Source organism: Leucoraja erinacea, chromosome 3 (assembly GCF_028641065.1).
Source record: "Leucoraja erinacea ecotype New England chromosome 3, Leri_hhj_1, whole genome shotgun sequence".
In the NCBI taxonomy this organism is placed as follows: Eukaryota; Metazoa; Chordata; class Chondrichthyes; order Rajiformes; family Rajidae; genus Leucoraja; species Leucoraja erinaceus.
Window position 1 is genome coordinate 10099359 of NC_073379.1, and position 13117 is coordinate 10112475.

General features: G+C 44.9%; 1 protein-coding gene across 1 annotated transcript in view; it reads right to left on the reverse strand.

Moving 5' to 3' along the window:
* Positions 1 to 775: 775 nt before the first annotated feature.
* The window catches only part of LOC129695261 (uncharacterized), a 34780-nt gene continuing 22438 nt past the window's right edge, over positions 776 to 13117 (reverse strand). Inside the window, exons 5-8 of the mRNA XM_055632054.1 lie at positions 12257 to 12379; positions 8049 to 8100; positions 4100 to 4173; positions 776 to 2727 (exon numbers count right to left, since the gene is read on the reverse strand). Coding sequence (XP_055488029.1) covers positions 2503 to 2727; positions 4100 to 4173; positions 8049 to 8100; positions 12257 to 12379 — 474 coding nt within the window. The 3' untranslated portion in view covers positions 776 to 2502. The remainder of the gene's footprint in view (positions 2728 to 4099; positions 4174 to 8048; positions 8101 to 12256; positions 12380 to 13117) is intronic.

Consider the following 13117-nt stretch of genomic DNA (forward strand, 5'->3'; position numbering starts at 1 on the left):
TTCCCATAATAAACTTTAATTAACCGCTTGCCGGGCCCATCAGCCACATCACAATTGAAACTTAAAGAAATCAATATGCATACTATAAAGGTAGTAAGGCTAAAATTACCCTCCCCCAACTGTGCAGGTGCGGCTGACAGGATGAGATTGTCATTTTCACATTGCCATTTTGATTTAATACTTCCGTGTGTCCTTGACTGGTATCACAACGGGGACCCAACGGGTCCACAGGCCATCTAGTATCGTTCAAAAGCAATAACTATCCATTTCTATAGCTTTCTCCGGTAGCTCATTCCAGATACAGATTACCCTGGGTTACACAGAAAAGCTGGAGAAACTCAGCGGGTGCAGCAGCATCTATGGAGCGAAGGAAATAGGCAACGTTTCGGGCCGAAACCCTTCTTCAGACTGATCAGGGGTGGGGGTGGGTGGGGACAAGAAAGGGAAAAGGAGGAGTAGCCGGAAGGCTGGAGGGTGGGAGGAGACAGCAGGGGAGCTGAGGAAGGGTTTCGGCCCGAAACGTTGCCTATTTCCTTCGCTCCATAGATGCTGCTGCACCCGCTGAGTTTCTCCAGCTTTTCTGTGTAACCTTCGATTCTCCAGCATCTGCAGTTCCCTCTTAAACACAGATTACCCTGTATCCTTTGAATCCTTTGATCCTTTGAATCTCTCCCCTCTCTCGTAAACACTCGAGTTTTACAATCCTCTACCCTGGGATAAGGACTGTGTTGAGTTTCCCTTTGCCTCCGAGACTGTCAGATGGTGGAAATTGAAGGGCAACACGTGGTTTTGAACATTTTAAGAGCACTCGTTGGCGACAGAAACAATAAAGGCACCTGCCATCATCTCTGTTTCAAAACATGCATTTTCCTGTTGCACATAATTTATTTCAAGAAATTAACATAACTAAAACTAAATGTTCAATACATTCGTTACAGCTTAATTTTACAAAGGTCTCATCTTGTCTACCGAAAAAAGGTCAAAATTTAAAAAATATAACATTCATCTGAGGATATTCTAAAAAATACAAAAGCAAGTGTTTTTGCAGCTGTGAAACCTGATTGTGTTATTTGATAAATGGTGACAAGAGTTCCATCATCCTTCCTTCAGCCAAACCTCGCCCATTTTGTGTAAGAACAAACTGCAGATGCTGGTTTAAACCAAAGATAGACACAGGAGTAAGAGACTGAGTCAGAGGAAAGGGAAATGAGAGATATAGATGGTGATGTAGAGAGATATAGAACAAATGAATGTAAGATGTTAAAAAAAGTAACAATGATAAAGGGAACAGGCCATTGATAGTCATAAAGTTATAGAGTGATACAGCATGGAAACAGGCCCTTCGGCCCAACTTGCCCACACTGGCCAACATGTCGCAGCTACACTAGTCCCACCTGCCCTTGTTTGGTCCATATCCCTCCAAGCCTGTCCTAGCCATGTACCTGTCTAACTGGTTCTTAAATGTTGGGGTAGTCCCTGCCTCAACTACCTCCTCTGGAAGCTTGTTCCATACACCCACCACCTTTTGTGTGAAAAGGTTACCCCTCAGATTCCTATTAAATCTATTCCCCTTCACCTTGAACCTGTGACCTCTGGTTAGCTGTGTGCTAGGTGAGAACGAGTACAGTCAATGAGACTCAACAAGACAACTTTGACTAGGAAGGAACTGCAGATGCCAGTTTATATTGAAGATAGACACAGAATGCTGGAATAACTCAGAGGGACAGGCAGCATCTCTGGAGAGAAGGAATGTTTCAGGTCGAGAACGTTTCGGGTCGAGACCTTTCTTCAGGCTGAGGGGTTTGAAGCTGGTATGACTCGGGTGGGTGATGGATGGGGAGAACGGGAACATAAGGGTTAGTTGAGTTGATTGTATTTATGTATAGTATTGGATACCATGCAAAACAAAGCTTTTCACCGTGGCTCGGTACGGTAATAAACCAAAACCTAAACCTAGAGTCGATTAGTCATAAAATCAAAATAGAGCAGGAATTGACAAATATATATTGATGCAGAGTAGATATGCATGCCAGCCAGCACCTTTGTTTGTGTCTACATATAAGCAGTGCCTGGCATAACTGCAGTTGTGAAGGGATATTTGTAATGTACATGATACTCCAGCAGACTGCCTGTGTTGCACTGGGCTGAACTATGACGTCTGGTACTAGAATGTCCCATCTCAGAGCTATGCTGCGGCTGTCAGTCTCTGCTGACATATTGAAATTTACACTTTTGACCAACTGAGATTGGCATGTTTCCAGAAAAGAACAAGATTTATCAGAAACTTTGATCTGTCATGCAACTATGTCACTAGATTTTTCACAAACTGGTTCTGAACCACACAGAGGAGAAAAAGTGAACAGCACGGATTTATTCAGCAACTATGATTTCACTACCACTCACACCGTTTGAAAGCCACTGTCCCTTCAGGCAGCTGTCCAGATTCTCTTTGTCCTTTTTGTTAAACGGGACGAGGAGCCTTGTCCGACCTTTTTGCACCGGTCACTTCTCCAGTTCCGAATCCGTGCAGTTGCTCATCCTACACCGGCAGGAAACCGGCTCGGCAATGGTGTGCCTGCGGGTTTTGCCGTTGGTGCAGGTCAGGATGACCTCCGTGGATTTGGCCATGTTGGGCAAGCAGCAGCTGCACTCTGTCGCCATGCGCTCCAGTGCTGGGTTGTAGCAGGTGATGGAGGAGCACTGCCCTTCACAAACAGTGATGACCACCTGCACAGGTACACAGCAGACGATGAGCCCTCAGCAAAACCTGCACTAACAGCGCAAATCGTTCCCCCATAGGATGGAACTGCAGGCGCTGATTTACACCGAGGATAGACACAAAATGCTGGAGTAACGATAGGATATGGTAGAACTTTAATTATTGTTCCCAGGAGGGAAATTGGTCGGCCAAAAGTTATAAATACCCAAATTACATGAAATTAAAATGATGAGTGGAAAGGATTGATGATGTGCAGAGATTGGGAAGGGTGGCGGGGGGGGAGGGGTTGTGGTCGAGGGAGAGTCAGGCACGACAGGAGGTGGAGAAGGTCACTCAGCGGGTCAGGCAGCATCTCTGGAGATAAGGAATAGGTGATGTTTCGGGTTGGGATCTTCAGACTGAGAGTCCAGAGCGAGGGGAACTAGAAGTATGAAAAGGTTCAGAACAAATCAGAGCAGGTGGAGGAAAGGTGGAGGAAAGGTGGAGCCCACAATGGTCCATTGTTGGCAGTGGAAAAGTTGATATCGCAGGGATACTAACAATGAAACTAGCAGGATGATTGGGGAGGGGGAGGGACGGAGAGAGGGGGAATGCAAGGATTATTTGAAATTCGAGAAATCAATATTCATACTAAAGATAGTAAGGCTAAAGATATTCTTACAGCTGGATTATAAACTGGCAAGTGAAATATGAGGTGATGTTCCTCTGATTTGCACGTAGCCTCATGCTGACAGTGAAGGAGGCCCAGGACAGAAAGGTCAGTGTGGGAATGGGAGGGGGAGTTAAAGTTAAGGCTCAGGAAGTTTGGCATGTCTTCAACAACTCTCGCCAACTTCTACAAATGCGCCATGGGAAGCGTTTTATCGGGATGCATCACAGCTCGGTTTGGGAACAGCTCCATCCAAGACCACAAGATATTGCAGAGTTATGGAAGCAGCCCAGACCATCACACAAACCATCCTCCCTTCCATTGACTCCATTTATACCTCACGCTGCCTCGGCAAGGGCGAGTCTCTCGATGGACACTCCCTTTCCTCCCTGTCTCCCATCAGGCAAGCAGCACAGAAAACGCACATCTCCAGATTCAGGGAGTTTCTTCCCAGCCGTTATCAGGCAAATGAAATATCCTATCACCATCTAGAGAACAGTCCTGACCTACTATCTACCTCATTGGAGACACTCGGACTATCTTTAATCGGACTTTGCTGCAATTTATCCTGAACTAAACCTTTTCCCCATTATCCTGTATCTGCACACTGTGGACGGCTCGATTGTAATCATGTATAGTCTTCCCGCCGACTGGATAGCACGCAACATAAAAGCATTTCCAGGCATTTTGGTACACGTGACATTAAACTAAACTAAACTAAACTAAATTACCTGTGCAGAACAGGACCCATCCGTCAGTTTGATGCTTTTCATCATCGTACCACACTGTGAGATCATCTGTTTATCTGGAACCAGAACACAATGCATCAGAAATGGAAGCAGGAGTTGGCTGAGGCAAGCAATCATTTCACCGTTCCATCGCCGGTACACATTGCAATTAATATCTTGACCCTCTTTCCATTCTTGATTTGGCCCCAATTGCCTGGTCTAGATTTCAAATAGATCCATGGCTGATCGCACCCAGGAACCACTTTTCCACGCTCTCACCATTCCCTGACTATTTTAAAAGATGGACTCGCGCGTGCTGATCGTTTGCCCTTCCAGCAACATTAAAACCGAGAGTTACATAGAAACATAGAAAATAGGTGGAGGAGGAGGCCACTGGCCCTTTGAGCCAGCACCGCCATTCATTGTGATCATTGTGATCATGGCTGTTTAATTTATTGAAAGCTTCTGCTGTAGAAATGCTTCAAACTGTTGAGGATGTCTCCAGGATTTGCTGCACATAAAAACAAACACAATCACCCTCCCTTCCTGAGTTCCCGACTTGGCAGAGATTGCTGGCGAGTGTGTCAGAGTAGACAACCCTGACACTAGTGGACAGGGGTGCCTCAGTAGATGATTGTCCAAGGTGATGGATGGGGGGGGCTGTGGATAGGGACCTGTGGAGACAGTGATGTGTAGGAAGGAACTGCAGATGCTGGTTTAAACCCAAAGATAAACACAAGATGCTGGAGTAACTCAGCAGGACAGGCAACATCTCTGGGGAGAAGGGATAGGTCACCTTTCAGGTCGAGAACTTTCTTGAGTCTGAAGTAGGGTTTCAACCCATTCCTTCTCTCCAGATATGCTGCCTGTCCCGCTGAGTTTCTCCAGCATCTTGTGCCTATGGTGCAGTTCCCTTCCTACACATGATAAAAAATGAGACTGATGTTGGGTTAATGTAAATGGACGCTTGATAGTTGGTACAGATATGGTGGTCTGAAGGGCCTATATCTCACATGACTCTCCCTGCCTTAACTCCCTCTGTGCATGCTGCCATCCCAGCCCTGGTCTTCATTCCTTTTATTATTCCCCCCAACTTTATCCATGACACACAATAGGGTCATAGAGTGGAGTTATACTGCATGGACACAGGCCATTCAGCCCAACTTGTCGATGCCAACCAAGCTGCCCCATCTACACTAGTCCCACCCAACCCCGCATTCGCCCCATATCCCACTAAACATTTCCTGTCCATTTATCAGTCCAAATGTCTTATAAATGTTGTTACAGTGTCTGCCTCAACTACCTCTGCTAGTAGCAATGTTACAAAACTTTGAGATTTTAAAAATCAAGTCTGCAATTTATCTCAATTATCAACTCGGTGGCTAAAATCCTCGAGAAACTAGTGTTCAACCAGCTATCACATTATGTCTCAACTTTCAACATTCTATCTCCATGCCAGTCTGGGTTCAGACCTAATCACTCCACAACTACAGCTCTGTTAAAACTCACCAGCGATGTGTTCACTGCTTCTGAGGATGGTAAACTCACCGGTGCCATCTTTCTTGATCTAACCAAGGCCTTTGATGTTGTTGACCACTACCTACTGCTTGATAAACTTTACTCTATTGGTCTTTCTCAAAACAATCTACTGTGGTTTAACTCATACCTTCATAACAGACGCCAATGTGGCACCTTTAATGGAAGTCAATCCAATTCCTTAATTGTTGAGAAGGGGGTCCCGCAAGGTTCGTCCTTGGGACCACTCCTTTTCTCTATTTTCATAAACGACTTCCCTAATATCTGTTCTGACTGTCAAACACAACTATATGCCGATGATGCGGTGCTATATACATCTAGTACTAGCAAATCAGAAATTGAAAGAATCCTTCAATCAGATCTTTCTTCTGTTCAGAAATGGCTATTATTTAACAAATTAATTTAAAATAAAAATAAATCATGCAGTATGTTATTTGGTACCAGACAAGGCCTTGGTAATTCTGTAGATCTGACTATATCATTTAATGAAGGATCACCATTAGAACAAGTATTGAACTTCAAATATCTTGGTGTTTGGCTCGACCCAATGCTTTCATTTACGCAACATAGTGAGACGATTACTAAAAAATTCAGCTGTAATCTAGCTATTCCTTACCGCCATATGAATTGTTTCACCTTTCAGATGAGAAAAAGAATTGTCTCTCAACAACTACTACCAACACTGGATTATGCTGATATTCTCTATCAGAATACATTTGATATACATCTTCAACCCCTTAATGTAGTTTATAATAGTCTTTGCAGATTTATTTTAAGGTGTCCATATATAACTCACCACTGTTCTATGTACGAAACTCTAAACTGGTTATCCCCCCACGCTCGAAGATGCTACCACTGGTTCCAGTTCATCTTTAAATGCATCCACCTCAATTACCCTTCTTATTTAAAACAAGACCTATTACCATACACACCCTCATATTCACTAAGACATATTACCATATATAACCATATAACAATTACAGCACGGAAACAGGCCATCTCGGCCCTACAAGTCCATGCCGAACAAATTTTGTTCCCCTTAGTCCCACCTGCCTGCACTCGTACCATAACCCTCCATTCCCTTCTCATCCATATGCCTATCCAATTTATTTTTAAATGATACCAACGAACCTGCCTCCACCACTTCCACTGGGAGCTCATTCCACACCGCCACCACTCTCTGCGTAAAGAAGTTCCCCCTCATATTACCCCTAAACTTCTGTCCCTTAATTCTGAAGTCATGTCCTCTTGTTTGAATCTTCCCTATTCTCAAAGGGAAAAGCTTGTCCACATCAACTCTGTCTATCCCTCTCATCATTTTAAAGACCTCTATCAGGTCCCCCCTTAACCTTCTGCGCTCCAGAGAATAAAGACCTAACTTATTCAACCTATCTCTGTAACTTAGTTGTTGAAACCCAGGCAACATTCAGCAACATATTCAGCAACCCTTCTTTTTCATTCCCCCCCCCAAAGGTGCAAAAGTCCCACACACGGCCAGTGGCAGAACTGCAGCGCTGCTGAAGGTAAGTTTTGTAACATCGCTTCCTCTAGCAGCTCGTTCCATACACCCACCACCCTCCATGTGAAAAACTTACCCCCCACGTTCCTATTAAATCTTTCCCCTCTTACCTTAAACCTATGCCCTCTGGTTCCTGATTGCCCTGCCCTGGGTAAAGTCCCACATGATTATATGCATCTCTATAAGATCACCCCTCACCCTCCTGCACGTCAAGGACACAGATACTACATCTCCTTTCATCACATTTCTTTGTTGCTGGCACAAAAGAAAACAAGTTGGATTTATGAGACGTGATCTCTCGTGCTGACTGCCCCCGATCAGTCTCTGCTTTTCCAAATGGACACAAATCCTGTCCTTCGGAATCTTTCCCAATAACTTCCCTAGTGCTGATGTAAGGCTCACAGGCCTGTCTGTAGTCTCCAGACTTGTCCCTACTACTATTTTTGTTTTGTACAGGTTAGCACGGAAACAGGCCCTGCGGCCCACCGAGTCCACGCCGACTAACAATCACCCCGTACACCCATCATAATAGGGACAATTTACTGAATCCCATTAACCAACAAGCCGGTACGTCTTTAGAGTCTAGGAGGAAACGGGAGCACTCAGAGAAAACCCACGCGGTCACAGGAGGAACGTGCAAACTCCATACAGACAGCGCCCGTGGTCAGGGTGTAACCTGGGTCTCTGGCGCTGTGAAGCAGTAATTCTACCGCTGTGCCTCTGTTGATGCACAGTTCCAGAAGGATCAGATATATAAATAGGCCAGGTTTGCAGACCGTGAGGACAGATCAGAGAGTGGGACTAATTGGAGTGGGACTCAAGGGATAGTACTGGCTTGAAGGAGTAAAAGGCTGCGTGTGGTGCTGTATAACTTGAATAAAAAATGTATTTGCTTACAGATGCAATATCGACAACAGCCGAAGGTATCGTCAACCACCTCGCCGCCAGACTGGGGAGAAAATACAGAAGTAACAGGTTATTTATTTATCTGCCTCCTCAGCTAGTCCCTTTGCCAATCATTATTCTTACAGACCCTCCTCCGTGAATCCATGGTAAACACAGCAACACAGAGTTGTACGCACTGCCCTAGGGAATCATAGAGTGATACAGTGTGGAAACAGGCCCCTCGGCCCAACTTGCCCGCACCGGCCAACACGTCCCAGCTACACTAGTCCCATCTGCCCGAGTTTATTCCTTGTCCCTCCAAACCTGTCCTGTCCTGTTTCTTAAATGTTGGGATAGTCCCTGCCTCAACTACCTTCACTAGCAGCTTGTTCCATACACCCATCACCCTTTGTGTGAATAAGTTACTCCTCAGATTCCTAATAATTCTTTTCCCCTTCCCCTTACATCTATGTCCTCTGGTCCTCGATTCACCTACTCTGGGCGAGAGACTCGGTGCATCTACCCGATCTATTCCTCTTGTGATTTTATACATGTGGTGGTGAAGGCTAGATTGCAGACAGAGTATAAGATGATTATTGATGAACATTTGACCCAGGCATAAAGGGCTGTGGACCAAGTACTGGGAGATGGGATTGATACGGATGTTTATTGGTCTGTGTGCACGGGTTAGACCGAGTGTTGAAACGTTCGGGTTGAAACCTGGAAATGCCTCAAACTGCGCATGGACACCTCTAACACAACGGGGCTCAGCTAACAAACAGCAGGAGACTCACAATCAAATGTACATCTCACCTGAGACCTGAGGAGTGGGACGTAGAACTGGAACTTTAATATGAAGGAAGTGACTGCAGATGCCGATTTAAACTGAAGATTGACACCAAAAGCTGTAGTACCTCAGTGGGACAGGCAGCATCTCTGGAGAAAAGTAACAGGTGACGTTTTGGGTCAAGACCCTTCTTCAGACTGAGAGTCATGGGCAAGGGAAACGAGAGATATAGATGGTGAAGTAGAGAGATATAGAACAAATGAATGAAAGATATGCAAAAAAGTAACGATGATCAAGGAAACAGGCCATTAGCTGAGGGCTAGGTGAAAACGAGTTACAAACAATGAGACTCAACAAGACGACTTTGGAGCTATTACGACTTGGGTTGGGGAGGGACTGCAAGGAGAGGAAATGCAAGGGTTACGAAGTCAGAGAAATCAATATTCATACTGAATATTGTCTGACCCGCTGAGTTACACCAGCTTTTTGTGTCTATCTTTGGCACTTTAATATGTCAGTGTCAAATTAGTAAAGAGTTTGAAAAAGATCAAATATGACACCATTAAGGCAGGAAAGTATTGGGTGGTGACGATTGGATTAAATTTCCCCCTCTCTTATAGCAGTTCACTCCAAATTACAATCTACAGTCATAGAGAGCCATAGAGTGACATAGCTTGGAAACAGGCCCTTCGGCCCAACTTACCCACACTGGCAAACATGTCCCAGCTGCACTAGTCCCACCTGCCTGCGTTTGGCACATATCCCTCCAAACCTGTCCTATCCATGTACCTGTCTAAATGTTTCTTAAACATTGCGATCGTCCCTGCCTCAACTACCTCCTCTAGAGAAAAATAATATTGATTACATTCAAATTATAAAATTCAAAAATTATAAATAGCCATTGGTAAAATAAGTCCTATAAAATAATTTAAATTATGATGAACAGGGTGATTTACATCAACCAGATTTGCCCGAAGGAAATTCACCTCAGAGTTGATGTTGTTGGATCTGTGGGCTATGTGATGTATCAGGGAGAGTTCATAAATGATAGGAGCAGAATTAGTCCATTTGGCCCATCAAGTCCACTCGTTTAGTTTAGTTCAGAGATACAGCGCAGAAACAGGCCCTTCGGCCCACCGAGTCCGCACCGACCAGCGATCCCCGCACACGAACACAATCCTACACACGCTAGGGATAATTTACATTTATACCAAGCTAATTAACTTACAAACCTGTACGTCTTTGGAGTGTGGGAGGAAACGGAAGATCTCGGAGGAAACTCACGCAGGTCACGGGGAGAACGTACAAACTCTGTACAGACTGAGCACCCGTAGTCAGGATCGAACCCGGGTCTCTGGGGCTGTAAGATGGTAACTCTACTGCGGCGCCACCGTGCCGCCTGATCTATCTCTACCTCTTAACCCCATTCTCCTGCAGAGAGAACATCACCTGGATACTTTGCTTCAGAATACAGTCACACACTTTAGATTAAAGACTGTAGGTTTTACCATTGATCCTGAGCAGGAGATGATGAAAGTGTGACAGAGAGGGCAACAGGAATAGAGCTTCATAAAGCAGAGCTGGGGGCGCCTCAGCCCATCCAATAGTTTCTTGCAGGACGGAAAGCAAACTGACCATAGGTTAGTGAGAGATGGGGTATTCACGTGGGCGAGTGGGAACGAAGGTGGGATGCAAGTGAGGGAGATATCAGTCTGTGCATCCTGGAGTCCCAAAGGTTATGTTGTCTCTTGGTGCTAGGTTTGAGGTCAGCTCGGATGAAGAAACAGACGCTGCCCAGAGTTTGATGATTGTCGATACTGTGAGCCATGGGTCTGGCTGGAAATCTAATTAACCAACAAAGCATAGAACAGTGCAGCACAGGAACAGGCCCTTCGTCCAACAATCTCTGTGCTGACCATGATGCCAATTAAACTAATTTCCTCTGCCGGCAAATCCCTCCATTCCATGTATATCCAAGTGCCTATATAAAAGCCTCTTAAAAGGCACGATTGTATCTGCCTCCACCACCACCCTGGCGCCCACAACTCAGTGACTAGTGGGGTACCGCAAGGCTCGGTGCTGGGACCACAGCTATTTACAATATACATCAATGATTTAGATGAAGGGATTCAAAGTGACATTAGCAAATTTGCAGATGACACAAAGCTGAGTGGTAGTGTGAACTGTGAGGAGGATGCTATGAGAATGCAGGGTGACTTGGACAGGTTGGGTGAGTGGGAAGATGCATGGCAGATGCAGTTTAATGTGGATAAATGTGAGATTATCCACTATGGTACCAAAAACAGGAAGGCAGATTACTATCTAAATGGAGTGAAATTGGGAAAAGGGGAAGTACAATGGGATCTGGGGTCCTTGTGCATCAGTCTATGAAAGTAAGCATGCAGGTACAGCAGGAGGTGAAGAAAGCGAATGGCATGTTGGCCTATATAACAAGAGAAGTTGAGTATAGGAGCAAAGAGGCCCTTCTTCAGTTGTATAGGGCCCTAGTGAGGAATTTGAGGAAGGACATTCTTGCTATTGAGGGAGTGCAGCGTAGGTTTACAAGGTTACATAGAAACATAGAAACATAGAAATTAGGTGCAGGAGTAGGCCATTCGGCCCTTCCCCGGGACTGTCATATGCTGAGAGAATGGAGCGGCTTGGCTTGTGTACTCTGGAGTTTAGAAGGATGAGAGGGGATCTTATTGAAACATATAAGATTATTAAAGGTTTGGACATGCTAGAGGCAGGAAACATGCTCCCGATGTTGGGGGAGTCCAGAACAAGGGGCCACAGTTTAAGAATAAGGGGTAAGCCATTTTGAATGGAGACGAGGAAACACTTTTTCTCACAGAGAGTTGTGAGTCTGTGGAATTCTCTGCCTCAGAGGGCGATGGGGGCCGGTTCTCAGGATACTTTCAAGAGGGAGCTAGATAGGGCTCTTAAAGATGGCGGAGTCAGGGGATATGGGGAGAAGGCAGGAACGGGGTACTGATTGGGGATTATCTGCCATGATAAAGTTGAAAGGCAGTGCTGATTCGAAGGGCCGAATGGCCTTCTCCTGCACCTATTGTCTTTTATCTATAGTCTCTCTGAATAAAAAAAACTTGCTTTGCACAACTCCTTCAAACGTCCCTCTTCTGATTTTAAAGCTATGCCCTCTAGTCTTTAACATTTCCACCTTGCCGATCAATGCCTCTCGTAATTTTATAGACTTCTATTAGATCTCCCCTCACCCTCTAGGACTTCAGAGAAAACATTCCAAGTTTTTAAAATTTGAGGTCCTAAAGCCTCTAATCCAAGCAGCATTATGGCAAATCTCTTCTGCACCATCTCAAAAGCTTCCACGTCCTTCCTGGAATGTTACAGTACAAATTTCCTGCTTTTGTTCAGTTTATAACATGCAGTTAAAGATGATCACCCTCATCCTTACCACTCTGCAGACTGCTTCATCTAGTTCCGGGCAAAGGGCAGACTCCACTTCTGTGACAAGGTAACCATCAAATTCCTTACAGATGATATGGGTGCAGTTATTGATTGTGTGTTTCTGATGCAACTGAAAGAACAGGCAGAAATTCCAGTTTAGTTGAATAGTTTTAAGCATTAGGTTTGCAAATACATGGCTCCATTAAAAACAATCTTGGTTTAAGAAAACGTGAATGGTTCAGAATACATCATCTTTATTTACTGAAAAGCAACTTTCACCGATATGTAACTTGTTACTGACAGCTCTCAAGCATTGTACTAGTCACCACATTGCCCCAACCAAGATATCTCCAAAGTTAGTGGCTTGAAATAGTCTGTGTAGGAAGGAACTGCGGATGCTGGTTTACACCATAGAAGGTGTAACAAATTGCTGGAGTAACTCAGCAGGACAGGCAGCACCTCTGAAGAGAAGGGTGAGGTCTCAACTCAAATCTGAAGAAGGGTCTTGACCCGAAGCGTAACCAATATCTTCTATCCAGAGATGCTGCCTGTCCCTCTGAGTTACTCCAGCTTTTTGTATCTATCTTAGCTGGAAATAGGTAGCTTGTCTGTGTTCAGGGCCCAAATCGGTGTTGGCCAAGGTTCACCGAAAACTGATTCCAAGCATCATTTGAGGAATGGAGATAAGCACTAATGCCTGTCTCTCTTCAAGGGTGACTCACTAGACACAGTGGATGACATTCACTCTGACAGTGGCTCATCAATCACTGTATACTATTTCTAATACCATCCAACCCAAACAGAACACCTTCTAAAACCACAAATCCCTTAGCGAACATCCTCAAACAACATGTCCCCACACCGAAGA